This window comes from Ananas comosus, linkage group 21 (assembly GCF_001540865.1).
Source record: "Ananas comosus cultivar F153 linkage group 21, ASM154086v1, whole genome shotgun sequence".
In the NCBI taxonomy this organism is placed as follows: domain Eukaryota; kingdom Viridiplantae; phylum Streptophyta; class Magnoliopsida; order Poales; family Bromeliaceae; genus Ananas; species Ananas comosus.
The window spans coordinates 4,078,425-4,095,956 of NC_033641.1; the positions used below are offsets into that span (position 1 = coordinate 4,078,425).

Here is a 17,532-nt window from a genome sequence, read left to right on the forward strand (position 1 = left end):
ATATAAATTAAAATGAACATGTAGAATTTTAAGAAAATATTTTAGTTAAAAAGAGAGGAGAGCAATGAACAGAGAGAAAGAGAGGTGTTTATGAGATAGTATTTTGAGTGATTTGGTTTAAAATGAATTAATTTGAATTTAAAATTGAATTGATTCATAAAGAAACTGACTATTTCAAAATAAAATAAGAATCGAAATTCGATTTTTATAAAACAAACACCAATTATCAAAATCGATAAATTTCATTCTGATTGCACGGTTCAAAATAGATAAACTAAATAAGTCCATAAGATGTTGAACTTACCTTGTGAGCGTCGGCAACGACGAGACTGCGGTCAGGCGCAAACGCGAGGCCAAGCGGGCGGCCGCCGATGTGAACCCAATCCTCCACCTTGAGCTCATCTTTACCTGCCAACCAAACTCTCCTGATCCAACCATCCAAGCAGCCGGTGTAAACAAGCCCGTTCTCGGCATCGTAGGCCAAATCCTCGGGCCCGGGCAATAGCCCTTCTCCCACACGCTCGCTGTCTCGGAGGATTTGGTCGCGGTGCTCCGGCACGGCGACGGAGGGCAACGAGTAGAAGTAGTCGCCCCCGGGGAGCGGCACCGGGTCGAAGTCGTCGGAGCGGTAGAGGATCACGGAGAGCACGATGGGGATGGAGAATAATATGCTCATCAGTCCCAGGGTAGAGAGCAGGTTCTTGTGGTTTTTTGGCTCGGCCATTGGTGAAGTCCTTACTGTGAGGATTGGTTTCTTAATTCAATGACTGATATGGTGTGTCATGTGATGTGTGGGCATTCATTTATTAGGTGTCCGAATCGAGGAGGTGTGTGATTGAACCGGAATAATGAACGGTCAAAATGTTAATTTTGTGTGAATAATGGATTTATGGTATTCTACTTTTGAAAAAGTTTGATTGGTTGATAGCTTAAAGTGGTAAGGATGAATTATGCAAGGTGCATCCACATGATTTTAATTCTTAATTATTTACTAGTGTAGTAACCCGTGCGATGCGACGGATAAAAAATTAAAAAAAAATTAAAAATATTAATGATATATTTTTTCAAAAAATTTTAAATTATTTATATTTAATTGATTATAAATTATTCAAATATATAGGCAATCTATATATATGAGTCAACAGTTTAAAAATAAATAAGTACTAAACCATTTAACATAATTATCATCTCAAGAAGTATATTCTCAATGGTAAGAAAATCAAATAAATAGTTTTAAACTATTCCTGCTAATTCCAAATATCACCAACAAACAATCAAACCATACAAAAATTTGAAGTGAAGTCAATTCAGATCCTATTACAATAGTAACTGAAATGAGAACTATTTCAAAAGTAATATAGAATTCACAAATGTGTCCTAAATCACAACAAAAATCTAAATTCTTCTAGATCTAAGCCAAAAATTCATCAACTGAAACAAACCAGAATGCAAATTTTCATAACAACGCTTCGTCGAACCCCGCTTTCGCGGTTGCTTCCCTCTAAGGCGGAACGCTCCCCTAACGGCATGAATAGAATTGTGGAAACGTCACCTTTGGAGACAGAGGGGCTGCGTCTTATAGAAATGGATGTTGTGCACAGACCTGTCATGCTCGTCGAAGCGATCGATTAGGGTTCCTATCTAGTAGTCCCTTAATTGGATCACGCTGTTGTGGAGGCTTGCGAGGATTCACTACCGCTTGATGTGGAAGCTGAACCCCTTCACTCAGTTGTTCTTTGTCTCAAGCTTTGTCAACATCTCCTCTCCTCCTCTTCTTCTTTCATCAGCCTTCCCACTTCTCGAAACCCAATTGGATCTCTTTTTTTTTTCTTTTTTTTTTTACAGCTGAGAAGAAGAGGAAGAGGTGGAGTGGAAAAAAACAAAAATCAAGAGAGAGATCCAAACTGTTGTAGGTACGGTGAGAGAGGGAGAGAGAGACATCCGTTGCCAATTTTGTAGAGAGAGGTGAGAAAGATGAAGGGTTTCACATAAATATAGAGAGAATTAAAACATAATTAAAAAAATTAACAGTTTTGCTGTCCTCAAATTAAGGAGGTACTGCCATGTCAGATGTAGTCATGAGAACTTATATAATTGTATAGATTGTATATATTGTTAGTTACCAGCCAATCTACCACCAAGAATGTTTACATTAAGCTCAAGGCGAACCTAATGAGTATGCAGGAGTCAAATTGTCTAGTACATATAATTCAAGCGAGAACGAATGAGAGAATACGACGTGGACGGTGCTGTAACGGCTACCAATGAGAGAATACGACGTGGACGGTGCTGTAATAGTCGTTACCTAAAAAAAAAAGAAATTAATTGCTCAACATTTTTTTTTTTTTTTGCTGAAACCTTCAAATTTTCTAGTTTTTTAATTGTACCATTTTAACTAATTTAGTGAAAATCATATTAAAATATATAATTTTTTTAGTTATTAAGTATTATTGTTCAAATTGTGATTACTAAGGCTGCGTTTGGTTGAAGAACTAAATTTTGAAAAACAACTTTTATTGTTCCCGATAACAGGGAATATTTCGGTACAAGATAGAACACTTGTAAATTTATGTTTGGATGCATTCGGGGATATTCTAGAGAATATCCTTAGTAGCGTTTGGATAAAAAGTCTAGAACAATTAAAATTTTGTGTTTGGGTGCAGTGTAAGTTGAGTTCGGAGGTTTAAAAGGAAAAGTCGAAAATAGGTGAACTGAGAATTCTTTGTAACTTGAGTTACATAAATTTTTTCACTTACATCAAAACAAACAGCAAAATTTATGAAACTCAAATTCCAACCCTCCACTTACTCCAAACCAAACAGCCTCTAAGATCCTGCACGAAGAGTTAGAGGCATTTCGTAAGCGGATGACGTATAAGAAATTGCTAGCGAAGAGCGTGGCAATAGCGAAGAGACTTTTTCATGTGGAGACGCGTCTTGAAGGGAAGTATAAAAAACTACTCGTTCATTGTCAAAGTCTACAAGAGAAAGTTGGTGTCATTCGCCCCCATATAGAAGATATTGTTCTTATGCATGAAAAGTTGATCAAAAAAGCCGAGAAAGGAAAGATTTCGCCGGACATGATGGATGTGTCTGAGCTGGAGATCGAGAAAGCTGATTCTGAATGCAAGCTAAACGGCCCCAAGCTTAGCCCAGCCTAAATCCCAATCCAAATTCTGAGCTTGGATAATATTGGTTTTATTCAACCGATATTTGGATCCAAATCACACATGTCTTATCCAATATAATCCAGAATTTAAAACTCGAATTCAAATCCAAACCACATTAACCAAAACCTAACCCAAGCCTAATGCCTTACCGTATGAACTTCAATCAAAATTACAAACCAAGTTTAAACCATATGAATCAATCGATCTCTTCACTAAACCATAGCCCTAGGACTTGTATCTACTTATCCCTGCGTCAGGCAAAATTCTTGAGGGCAGATCAGTTCAGACCCATATCTACTTATCCTTGNATATATATAAATTAATAATTATATATATTATAAATTTTTATTATTTAATTTAAATATTAAATTCAACTTAATTATAAAATAATTTATTTATATATATATTTTTAATCTTAGACCAAAATATACGGATAGGGTGCGGCCAATTTGAATCTGCTTGATACAACGGTCTGTTTTGGAGGACATGGGCCGTCACTCGTCACTTCACATTTACTGTTTTGCCAGCTGTGAAGGAGATTCAGGGAGTGCTTTTGAGAACGTTCTCCGGGACACGTCTCTTCACATTTATTTGTTATTATTATTTCGCCAGCTGTGGGTAGGCACTGGAGCCGGCCAAGATTTTTCATTGAACCGGGAATACAAGTCATCTCATTTATGCCTGTAAATATTTAAATAAAATATTTAAACGTTAAAAATTGAAAGGTTTGTCGCACAATAAGTTCTTACATATTAAATAATAATGACACTTTCGTTCATAGTTTTCTATTTTTTTTTGTTGGATAATTTATTACATAGGTGTATATGTGGGTGTATGGGGGTCTGCCCGTGCACCCTGTGCAGTCAACGTTGTCTCGTGCAATATCACCCTTATTTACTATTGTCAAGGCCCAAGTCTCACATTCATACAATCTTTAGGGGGTCTACCATACATATCCATTATGGTTCTATCATTCTCTATGATCAACTACATTAGAAGCATATAAATGATGTCTAACCAAGTTTCACATGTAAAATTATCCTATCATGCATGAATGATTCTATATACAAGTATGCTCAACAAAGGTGAAAATAGACATAAGGGGGAATCCGATGATTCCGGTGTGCACCCCCTACCTTGAATATTGTAGAAGGGTTGTAGTCGTCTCTCGTGATTTTAGGACATCTCTCCCGCGACCTATACCCAAAATAGTGCCGAATTAGCCCCTATATACTTTTCGTAACGTTAAACGGAGTTGTCCCACGCGTCGAAAATATCCCTAATTAGGTTTCCAATAGGTCAATTAATCTCGGAAACAATCGGAGGCAAAAGTCCCAAAATTCATGCCCGAACAATGCCATAACGGGATTTCTCCTAGATTGATCCATATCTAAGCAATTACTAGTTTAGAATCACCTAGGAAGCTCTCTAATACCATCACTAAGCCATTTGAACCATTCCTAGGGCATCTACTTTGGATTCTAACAATCCACCATGAGAGCACCTTGAGAAAACCATGGTTTTCAGGTGTTCAATGCTCTATTATACTTTTAAAGTCTCTAAAGAGACTAAAACTCCAAAACCTAAGGTAAGAATCCTAACCCTAGAGGAGTTCATGCATAAACTCACCTTGGCTACAAGCTATCCCCAAGTCCTTCTTGTAGGAGAGCTTCTAGAGTCACCACAACCTCCAAAATCCACCCTCTCCAAGCTTCCAAACCTTCTCCTCCAAGCCCTAGGCCAACCTTTCTAGAGAGAGAAAGAGGAAAATGAGAGGGAGAGTGAAAGGGTGGCTGCTGCTGTGAAAGGAGACAGGCTGGGTCATATAAGGGTTGCAACAATAGCAACTAAGCCCCCCAAACTTTCTTATTTGCAACAGGTCATTTCCTTGCTGCCAGACCAAAGTGTACCGGTACACGTTATTTTGTATTGGTACAACTCAGCGCAGAGGCCAAACCCGAGAGCAACCCTCTCGGTTACGCGGGATTTGTACCGGTACATTTTCAAAGTGTACCGGTACACTTCCAATTTTTCTCAAACCCGAGAGCTTACTCTTCTCGGGCTGCAGGGCTGTACCGGTGACAACTCGCTGGTTGTACCGGTACACTTTGCTCCAGAATGCAGTTTTGCGCCATTTTCGATTTTGTTTCACGCCGATCAATGTTAAAACCTTTCTAACACCTCTTAAACTTATTGTTAACCCTTCTAACATAGTTGGAATGTTAATTAGAATTTGCCCAACTATTTCTTTCGCACACTTTAGTCAATTTGGCTAAAGTTTGATAATTTCTTTCGGGTTTCAATATGTTACAGGTAGACTGACACTCCCAAGGCAATGTGAGTAACCAATTGCGAGAGCCGAGTCGTGACACCCTAGTAGTCCAAGAGTTCTGGATATCGATCGAGCAGATTGAATGGTGAAAGTGACTGTTGTGGAAACAGTAAGACAGTCGCCAAGCTCTGACGAGTAGGTCTAGCAGTACCTCAATCCAAGGTAGGGAAATTTATACTTGCATAGTTGATGTGCATAGACAAGATTGCTTAGTGCATATGTCTTGCACGAAAATGCATAGTAACATGGAACGCTCGAGTATTGGTACTGGTGGAGTATAGGTTTTGTTTAGCCGAGAGGATTTGTTGGCAATAGCACTTGAGCATTATTAAGTACGAAGGGGGCCATGGACCGCTCGAAGGGCTAGGGCTCGCACTAGGTGTTTAGGAGCCGATAGAGATATGTGTTGCTTATTGGAGCATGTTAGTCATGTGTGACAATGGTGGCGGGTATTGCTTGGGGGTGATCCGTGCCCAAACTATGTGTAGACTGTAGAGCCTGAAGCCGTATAGACTGGCGCAGCCAGCTATGTAGGACAACGGCCCAAGACCTGAGAGTAGAGCAGAGGCTTATGGTCGAGGCGGTAGTTCGAGCTATGACTCGAGAACGTGGAATGCCACGTGTGGGACTGTGTGAGTGATAGTACACCGAGGGTGTAGATATGACCCAACCCTGGGACTTGTAGTAGTTTGGGGTCTTGGTTGCTCCTAGTTGGAGTGTGTGTGCAAAGTCCCAAGTGAGGACTCTGCCAAGTGATGATTGGGTCTACACTTGTGAGCAAAAGACGTTGCGCGATATTGAGACGAGTTTAAGTGGTAGGCCTACATGAGAATTTTGGTTTGTAGATCATCCGTGATAAATCGAGATAAGCGGTTTAGCCAATGGCTCTAGTAGTATTAGAGCGTTGGTTGTATACAAGAGAGTTAGGGCTAGTGACCCGTGGAGCAGAGGCTCGGTCATACCGCTCACCTAATTGTTGGAGTCACGCATCGCCGAGTTTGGCATTATCAATGAGATAAAATTGGATTCATGAACAGAGTGTTCGTGTGGACTCATCGCAAGAATGAGTGATGTTGACCGTGGCAAATGAAAGTAAAGTGAAATGATGTCACGCTCTGCGACCACCACTTTGGTCGGTCTGAGCACGCACACAGATCGCCGAATGGATAGAGCCTCTCTTGTCGGCCCAAGGCATAAAACAACATCATGTATATAGAGTTGTGCCCAAAAAAACAACAACATACATGAATTGCTAGGGATGTCAACGGGTCAGATTTGGGGCGGATTTTTAAAAACACGAACCTGAACCCGACTACCAAATCCGAAACCCGAACCCGAACCCAAACCTGAACCCGACGGATTTTAAAAATCCATATCCAAACCCGAACTCGACCAAAAATCCGAAACCCGAACCCGAACCCGAACCCGAAAACCCGAACATGAATCCGAAAGAAACCTGAATCTGACCAAAAACCCAAAACTTGATTCTAAACCCAAAAACCCGAACCCGAAAATAATATTTACCAAATTTCGAAACATATTATACAAAAAACTAAAAACAAAAGATTTTTAAAAAATTAAAAAAAATAGTTTCATTGCCCAACAACCCACAAGATCTGAGAGAGTAAAGTTAAAATACTAATTAAGAGAAAAATAAAACAAAAATTTCTTAAATTTTTTTTTTAAAAAATAGTTCTATTGTCCAACAACCTACAAGAACTAAGAAACTAAACTTTAAAAATAAGAAAAAAAAAGACATATATGAAGAATCAAAAAAACCCACATCAAAGAAGCAACTTCAATTTTCAATTTTTTTATAAAAAAATCCTCACCTTTTTTTCTCTTAGGTTTGAGATTGTGGTTCTTGGAGAGAAAACAATAAGCCAAAATACCCTCTTGGAGAAGAATGAATAAGAGACTACACAAGTCTACAACCACTTCTCTAGTTCTCTTTTAAGGTTTCAATTATTAGGGTTTGGAGATGGAGAGGGTTTGGAAAATGAGAATGCTTTGAAATAGTTCTCTTTTGAGGTTTTAAATATTTAGGGTTTGGGAATGGAGAGGGTTTGGGAAATGGGAAGGTTTTGATTTTTAAATATTAGGGTTTGGGTTTAGGAAATGGGAAGGTTTTGATTTTTGAATATTAAGGTTTGGGTTATAAAGATATATGCATTTTGGTTTAGATTACAAAAGTGGAAGTATTTTTTTGGCCTTTAGATTCGGATCTAATGGTTTTAATTTTTTTTATATATTATATTATATTAATTTTTTCGGGTTCGGGTTCAGATTTTTTAAAAATATCCACATCCGAACTCGAATCCATCGGATTTTTTTTTTAAATATCCATACCCGAATCCGTATCCATTTACATCGGATAAAATCCGCTTCATTCGGGTTTGGATTCGGATAAAATTAGGGTATCCATATCTATTTACATCCCTATGAATTGCACGAGGGCAATTTTAATAACGCGAGAGATATTACTTAGCTATTGCAACTAAAACATATAAGCTTCATATACATCAACCCAAAATACATCCATTTCCATATATTTTACACCCATGCAAAATACAATGGCATATACATTTTCATCTCCCAAAGTGAAGCCTCTACAAGTTCTCTCATAATATACAAGCACCTCTCTACTACATAGGGTATACTAACACATGGAAGTCCACTACCTAGCATGCAATGCCCTTGCTGCGATCCTTGACCGCTCCGCTCATGCTAAATAAAGGGATGAGAATTAAAAAAAGTTTTCAGTAGGTTCAACCACTGACGTCGTCGACTTTCCCACTAGGTCTAATCAGGTATAAGTAGTAAGAAAAAATGAACAATAATAAGCAACTTATGCGACTACTATGCCTCTACAATATGAAACTGGGTAAACAAATATGCTACTATGCTCATGATGCATGTCATTTCTGTTAGATGTATGCCCTAGAAGCCAACCAGGCCGACATATGTATTCTTTCTAGAATATAAATTTGTATTTGACTTTAAAATATTATGAATAAATTTGGGTTCTTATTTCCATTCATGTTGTGTATGTGTCCATGAATCGTCCAAGAAATTAGTAAGATGATGACATATATTCTCAAGAGTTGAGATTTAAGACATGTGTCATTGGTGGTTAATTCCTAAATGCTCCCGATCATGGATCATTACGGGGACGATGATTGATCAGGTGAGATTGGTGCATAGGTCGCTTCCTCTTTTGGGTAGACGAGTCTCGAGTCGACAGTGTGCGGACACTGAAGCGAATATGTAAGTGGTTGTTAGAGAATAAAGGTACCGAGCGTGACCAACGCTAGAAGTCACTTGGATGTCTACTCACTCGTCAGTGACTTACTCAATGTTGCAGTAGTATGACTGGTCTTTTGACCTGCGGTGCCTCGGCTATTCACAATGAGGTTACTGTAGTTGGACTGTACATACACTTGGTCCCTAGCCATTCGGGTCCTTGCGGTGCATGTTGGCTGCAGTAGGTTCATTGTAGGAATAGGGTGTGTACTTATATAGAATCTATCTCCCTTAGTAGATAGGGGCATTAGTCCTATGTGATTTATAAGACAGAGTTTAGAAGACCTTGGTCAACACAGAGTTAATAGCGGAAAGAGATTTTCGATATTAGAAACTTGAGTTGAATAAATTTGACATATGACAGATGATGGGGTTTGACGAGTTATTCCGTAACCTCCGTCTAGTCGGGACAGAAGGACTGTTCACACGGTAACCGTACCAAGAGATTCAGTATTCCATTCTACTAGAATGCCACTACATGCTGCTAGGCATCACTGGTGGATTGCGAGACTCATGAGAATTAACTAGATGATCGATAATTCTCATCGGGCTGAGTTGGAATTGTTCCGATCTAGTGAAAGGAGTTTCAATGATATTGTTGATAGTGATCAAAATATATCTTACTACTAGATAAAATAGAACCGATTGGGTGACACACATAAGAGGTTGTGACTGATCAGATAGATAGATTGCGATTTTTGAATCGTCAGAGGACCTAATTGTCAATATGTTCACAAGTAAAGCGTGAGTAATCGTCAATGAAAATAACATAATATTTATTTCCAACACGGGTTGATATTGGTGCCGGTCCCCAAACATTAGAGTGAATAAGATCAAATGGTGCACTTGAAACAGAATTGCTAACAGGAGAATGTTTAATGGATTGTTTAGCAAGTTTGCATCTAATGCAAGAAATAGATTCAGAATTAAAAATAGGGCCTAATACACCACTACGAACTAAGACGGTAAACTTATTAGAAGATAGATGGCCGAGACGACGATGCCATAGATCAGAATTTGAAGTTGTAGCAATATTTGCTGAATTAATTTTAGGAGGAAGATGCAGATAGTCCATGTAGTACAGGCAGTCACGTCTATGGCCCTGTCCAATCAAAGTCCCGGTCCGACGATCCTGCACAAGACAAGAAGAAGAATCAAAGGTCACTATGCAATCATGATCAGTAATTTGGCTAACAAATAATAAGTTAAGAGAGAGTCGTGGTATATGTAGGACAGAGGGAATAGTAAAGCGTCCTGAAGTATCAGATTTAGGTGAAACAACGCCACTATTTTGACAGAAAGAGAGGTACCATCAGCAGTAAAAATGTGTGAAGGTGAATTTAATTAAGAAGGTGAAGAAAGTAAAGAAGCATGTGGTGTCATATGAAATGATGCGCCTGAGTCTAAAATCCAGGAATGTTCCGAAGTACCTCCAGGACCAGTCATACCAAAATCTGATGGCGTAGATGGAAAGATAGAGAAGGACTGCCCTGACGAAGTGGATGGAGTCAACTAGTGTTGCTGAAACATCTACAGTAGTTGAGGAAGACTCAATTGAATAGTTGAAGGTTGCTGCTCTGTAGATGACGCGTTGTTGACCGGAGGAACAGAAGGAGCAGATGCAACAATAGGCATATTATGAGAGGATCGTAAATGCTGATCTGCCCATTTCTTTTTCCGGCAATCTTGAATTGAGTGGCCCCAAAGATGACAGTAACGACATTGAATGCTCCGTTTGTCTTTTCTAGTATCAGGATTTGGAATGTAACTAGAAGGCGATTGATGATGAGAAGTAGGCACTAGCACAGGAGGTGGATTGGTAGGACCATGAGCAGCAAGAACATTAGGCATAGCAGAAACAGAGGAACTCAAAACTCGAAGACGTGTCTCCTCGGCAATCAGTTCTGCGAGAGCCACATCAATAGTAGGGAAGGGAGTTCGATGGAGTAGTTGGCCATGTAACGCTTCAAACTCAGGTCGTAGGCGCATAAGAAACTGGAACAATCGTTGTTGATCACACACCTTCTTTTGCTTGACAGTATACTGACAAGCTGAGCAAGTGCGACACAAGGGTTCATCCATGGTCGCTAGTTGACGCCAACGAGCCTGCATAAAACTGTAAAACTCTTGGATACTATGTTCACCTTGATGAGCCATGGAGATCTCTTGAAACTCAGCATACAATTGAACATAACTAGACTGCTCATACATCTGCCGAAGAAGAGACCACATCTGGTGAGCGGTGGACAAATTGATAAGCTGCATCCGAATGTTTATGTTTACCGATGTAGAAATAATTCCACGAGCACGTCGATCAGCAATAAGCCAGTCATTGAGTTTGGAATCATCGGTTGGTGGACCAGCACCATCAATATGTCCAGTAAGATCGAGAGCATCAAACAAGAGTTGAATGGACACCGACCATTCACGATAATTAGGCCCGGAGAGTTTAACATCGAGCTGAGCAATAATCGGTGTAGGAACTTGTACAGGCGGCATCGATGGAGGTGCCGGCGTAGGAACCTGTACAGGCGGCATTGATGGAGGTGCGGATGTCATGGCAGAACCAGGTCGAGAGATACGGACGTCGAGCTTGTGACGATGAGCTTTTGCGGATTAAGCTAGTCGCGCTCTAATACCATGAAAACAAAGGATAATTGGAGAAGAAATATATTTCTTTCTTGTTTGATAAATTACAAAAGACCTCTTTATATAAAGAGAGGTTATGCTAATACATGGTGAATCATGAATTGGTAAGAAAACTAATATAGTATACAATAATACAAGGAAGGTCTAATATCCTGTAAAAAGAAAGAAAAATTTATATAAAGTAACATATCTCTTGTAATCTCTCCACCAAAGAGAAAAAATTGGAGGAGCTTGGAGGAGAGGATTAAGCTCAAGAACAAGTGTTGGAGCTTGGTGGACTTGGGAGCCATGGTAAACTTTTGTGATTTGAGTTAGGGTTTGGGTTAAATCCTTTAAAATTGATATATTTAGGATCTTTAGATAACTCTAAACTAGTTTAGTTAGGGGATTATCAAGATTAATGAGATTCTCTTGAGATCTAGAAACCTAGGGTTGAAATTGGAGTTTTTGTCTCTATAAGGTTTTGAACCAAATTGATTTTCTAATACTCTAATTAAAGGTAACATGTCGAACAACTTTAATTTGGAAGCATAGCGGCCTCAGCGATCAATTGGACGAAATGAGCCGATTTATGAAGATTTGGGCTCGTTAGGCTTAAAGCGCGGCGAATCGTCGTTGGGAGCCTAATTGCAAGTGTCCACAAGTAATCAGGAAGCATTGTGAGGTGGGTTATATTGCACTGAAGTGATTTGGTCACCTCTCATGTCTAGAGAGTATTTTATATAAATAATTGATGCATATTGGTTGGTAATTCAGTTAGTAATTGTGCAATTATAGAGCATGTGATTCTAAGTGAGGGACTACCATTGTAAAGATTAATTAGGTGTGTGGACCTACATATATATATATATATATGTGTGTGTGTGTGCGTGTGCGTGTGTGTGTGTAATTATGCTTGTTAGGGTTCAAGCATATTTATTGCCATGTAATTTGCATGTTACTTGATCTATGTAATAGATTCATTGAAGCAAATTACTAACTTAGCATGCATGAGTATAGGCCATTTGAACATTGGGAACCTTAGAAATACAAAAGATCTAGTAGAACAAACTAGTGAATGGACTTAGAAGGGCTTAATGTCAGAAAAAATTATGAATCCTAGGTGTGGACAACTAGGATAAGAAAGAATATGATAGGGTATTGAACCTAGTGTAATTGAATATAGGTTGGAAAACATAGTGGTGGATAGGCCACTTGGGCAAGATAAATATAGAAACTAGAGTCGAGTGAACCTAGGTGGAAAAGACATAGGACCTAGTGTTGTTGAACCTGGGTTATGAAACATAGTGGTTGGATGACCACTTGGACATAAGAAAATGGACCTAGAAAGGTTGACAATGTAGGGTAAATGGTAAACCCTTGAGACTTGAAAACTGGATTCCGGAATCCCAAGACTTGTGACCATGAAAAATTCTTGGCCGTGGATGCATGTGGCATGTTCCTCTCCCACCAGGGGATCCCTGATCGAGGGTGTATGTGGCTTGTTCTGCACCCGTCGGGCGACATAGCATCGGAGGTGCATGTCGTATATTTCTCACCTGTCGAGTGGATTTAAGGCTGAGGTGCATGTGGCACGTTCTACTCCTCAGGCCTAGACAATGAGCAGTAAACTGCAGATGATTGACTCAAGACCGAGTCTGGTGGTATAGCTTGGCTAAAGTAAGAGAACCTTAGGAGCAGATTGGATATGAAATGGATAGTGTAAAAAAAGTAGAAAAGGTAGATCTACTTGCATGATTTTCATTATCGCATTTACTTGAGGCATAAGCATGGATGCTTTATTATTTGCATATAGTTATATGTTTATTTATTAGACTAACCTGCTTATGTTACCTTCTAGACCTCGTGGGTCGAGCTCTTTCCTTGGGTGGTCGTATCTATTGGGAATTATGTTTATAGTTCTTACCTCCATATTTTTCAGGTCCACATAGGAGCAGCACGGCGACACGAGGGAAGGGTGTAGCTCGATAGATAGCGTCCTACCACCTTGTGACTAGAGATAGATGTACCCTAAATCAGCATAGCTTAAGGGTATAGAAAAGCAAAGTAAAATTGTAATAATAATTTGATTATAATTGGAAGAAAAAGAATGTAAATTTAATGTGAATGTGACAAATGCTTGTAATAGCGTAGTTGTTTTATGTTTTTTTGATGCTTCCTTATACAATCTGTGTATGAATTATATTCCTATTTGGAAAATCTTGAATTATACTAATTGTGATGTCTTGGGCGGACAAGGGAAACTTTGTCCGTCCGACGAGACTCCTTCCACCTATTTGGTGAAAGGACGGCAGGGCGTGACAAAGTAAGGTGGTATCAGAGAGTAGATGGTATCAGAGAGTAGAAACAATCTAGATGGACCTAAGCGACCATAGGATGGTAACCTAGGCTCGTGAGAGATAAGGACTTGTGACATGTTCCAAAAGATTAATCGATTAGGTCATGTATTTGATATGCCTCTAATAGAATGTTAGAGGTAGATTCAAGACATGGTTTATTCTCAGCCGAGTGTGTTCCTGTTGGTGCACGACAATATGAAACTGAGTGATAAAAATAGGCACTCTTGTGTAACATTCGCCTAGTTTGAGTCTGTGTCCGCATTAATTTTGTACTTGACCTAGAAGGTCGATTACTTGACTGAAGTTATCGTGTTTCAGGAAACTATTGTGTCGCGTAGGCAATCTCCAATGAGATAGACGCGGGATGGCCGAGTGGGGTCCCTGAGCAATCCGGGGTGAGTGGAGACTCAAAGCTTCATGAACAGTTGGCCACACTCGTTGGAGTGGTGAGGCAACAAGCTGATACGGTGCAGCGACAGCAAGAAGCTGCCCTTCACCAAGAAGAGCAGATTAAGAGACTCCAAGAGACTATGGTGCAATTGGTAACCGTACTTGTTATGGCATGCCATGTGTAGTCGGGTGGTGTTACGGCGGAGACTATTCCGACTGGCTCGAGAAATTCGGCCTCTGGCTCTGCAGAGATGGAAGCGGAGAGAGAGCGAGCTTTGGCAGCCCTCATGACCTACAAGAGGTTCAATCCGCCTATCTTCGACGAAGAGACTGTGGATCTGTAGGTCATGGAAACGTGGATCGACTCCATGGAAACCCTGTTTGAGGACCTATACACTATAGAGCGGGACAACGTGAATCTTATCGCACATTGTTTAGAAAAGTCGGCAAGGGTATGGTAGAAAGGGGTCAAACGAGACCGATCTCCTAGTCTTCCTCCTGTGACTTGGGAAAAATTTCGAGGATTGGTGCTCACTACTTATTTCCCCGACGGTGAAAAGATGAAGCTTTAGGAAGGTTCAGGAAGCTGCAGCAAGGGAACCGCTTGGTGAGGGAATACGAGAGGGAATTCTCTCACATTGTAAATTGTATTCCATATGTGGTGCGGAATGACAAGGACAAGACCTATTGCTTCGAGCGGGAACTTCGGCCAGAAATCTTAATGGTGGTCCACTCGCTCAAGTTGCAAACTTTTGCCGAGGTGTTGGACTAGATCTAGACAAAATCTAGATAAAGCCCTTACCAAGGTAAGGTAATCATAAGGTTTAAATAATAATAATAAAACCCAATAAAAAATAAAAGAAAAGAAAAGGTGTAAGTGAATCGGTTCACGCGCGTCGCGACCTGGCTCGTGCTCATGCTGGTGTCGTGTATGCGTGTGTTTAGTTGAGAGCTCCATTTTCATATTCTCCCAAGCAACTAAGTTGAAATCAGAGAATATATTAAGAGCCACTACAAGCCTTTGGTTTTCAATGTAGAACTAAACCTCACATGTGAAAACCAAGGCATAGGCTCCTAGGCAAGGTTCATAGGATATTGGGCTACCCAAGAGGCCGAAGGGTTAAATAGATGTTTTAAATCACAGTTTTAAAATTAATACTAACAGAATCTAAATCCAAGTCATTGTACACGTGTCAGCAGGCTTTGATACACTCGAGGAGTTCACCAATTCGCTCTTGGACTGCTACAGTTGAATGGGAGTTCGGAACTAGGATCCGAAACCTTGTCCAAGGTAACACAGCACATCCGAGCGCCCTAAAAATATTCCAAGCACCCTAAACCTATAGAAACTTTAGTTTCAACAGATTTTGTAATTCATAGTTTGTCTTTGCATCCATTTTATACTAAAATGGCTCTCAGTTGGCCCGATACTCTATAGATGTGTCGCCCAGTTACCTCCACAATATCCGGACCCAGGTACTAAGCACTGTAACACTACAGCGGATCTGTTGGCGTACCCTAATTTCCGCTGCAACTGGGAGCGTGACACTTAGGGCCTATTTTTGAATTAACAACCACCTACTGCTATTCTAATCCAAAATTTTCTGCCTAATAGTGTTATATTTGCCTAATGTACACAATATCAAACCACGAGTCTAAATTGGCTTAGATGATCGGCAGATTAATGAATTACTACTTTATGAAGGCTCCATCTTACTTGTGCATATCATTTTAAATAAAAAATTTAGTCCATTGGATTGTAATTTAAGATTACATATGAGAAAGTGATAAAAAAAGGAGATATTTCGTTAGGAGGAAGTCTTTGTGAAATAGTTAATCCGCTTTTTAATCAAGCTTAACAAACTGCCATAAGTCTTAGGAAGTGTTTGGCTTAGCTTTTAGAAAGTGAATACATGCCAAGAGTGAATTTTCTTTCGGTAGAGCATTCAATTATCTCTGTTGTATCATCCAATTTTGATTTTTTTTTTAGAGAAAGGTAGTATTGTACCCGCTTCGTTTATTTCTTTTTAGAAATATATTTAGCTTGCTATGAGTCAAATTTCTTAACCGTTGACTCAGTCAATTGTCCTCCTTCGGGAAGCACGCAAGGAAATAAAGTGGTTACTAATAGTGACCCTCGAAGTTTGCGCTGATAAGTGAATCAAGCGATTCGACTGATGAGGGATCAGACCAGCCGAGTTCAGATATTACATTGTGCTTTCGGTTTGGCTGAAGAGTCGAATGATGCTTATATGTATTGCAGAAAGAGAAAAAATGTTTACTGACAAGGGTACGCCGCTATGGCATCTGGATTTACAAGAACTACTAACTAAGAACTACCCCTAGGAAAGCAAGAAATGCGAAAAAAACAGAGATTACAAGTAGACTACTTCTAGAAAGTGAAAGAGATGCGCAGAAATAAACTGGTCTTCTTGTTCTCGAGGAAAAAGACCCTTCTGTCAGGCGTTTTTCATTTATTTATAGCTCCGCCCGTTGCTTATTCAGTTATTCCCCACCTTTGGCCACGTTCCTAATTCTGTTGATCACTTTCGGCCGATCTCAGCTGCATCAGTTTTAACTGTTTTTCAGTTTTAGGTGCGTTTTTCTCAACTCCTGGCACACCACATGTTACTTATTCCTGGCTTCGGGGGCTATTCTCGCGATGCATCCTGCTTCACCACGTGGCGCGACTTTTATGACGCCAACATAGATAGACATGTGAATCAACTAGAATTCAAACTTAGGATCTTGGACATCCAATTCTGATTTTTAGAATCAGCTTTCTAATTTTTGAGGCTCTAAAATCAGAAGCAGCTAAAACCTGCTTTCTAAATCCGATTCACGCAAAATAAAAAAAAAGTTGAATTATGAAATCAAATTTCAAATTTAAAAATTTGATTTTGTATTCAAATTTTAAATCAAAATTTAGATTTAATTCAAAATTTTAAAATAAAAATTTAAAATTTAAAATTTAGATTTAAAATTTAAAGTGTCAACTTTCAATTTAAAATTTAAAATTTCAAAATTTCAACTTAAATTTATATTTTAAATTTTAAATTCTAAAATTTTATGAAAATATCAATATTTCAGCTGAGATTTTAAATTTCAAGTTTTTAAATTTTAAATTTCATAATTTTAATTTCAAATTTTAAATTTTAAACTACAAATTTTAAATTTAGATTTTAGATTTTAAATTTGAAATGGTAACTTTTAAATTTTAAAATTGAGAATTGAAAATTAAAAATTTAAAAATTTAANCATGTTTTTCGCCGTCGCCGACCAAAGAAGAAGGGAACGCGCTGAGTCTCTCTCCTCCTCTCCTTTATTTTGTGTTTAGGTTTCGCTGTTCT

At 39.1% G+C, this 17,532-nt stretch overlaps 1 protein-coding gene across 1 annotated transcript; it reads right to left on the reverse strand.

The window, feature by feature from the left end:
- LOC109726775 (protein STRICTOSIDINE SYNTHASE-LIKE 7-like) lies at positions 275-824 on the reverse strand. Its single transcript, XM_020256568.1, has one exon. The coding sequence runs from the start codon at positions 722-724 to the stop codon at positions 275-277; it is 450 nt and encodes a 149-aa protein (XP_020112157.1). The 5' UTR covers positions 725-824.

Excerpts from the sequence above, each read along its gene's own strand:
- LOC109726775 (XM_020256568.1), bottom strand. The coding sequence starts at position 724 with ATGGCCGAGCCAAAAAACCACAAGAACCTGCTCTCTACCCTGGGACTG.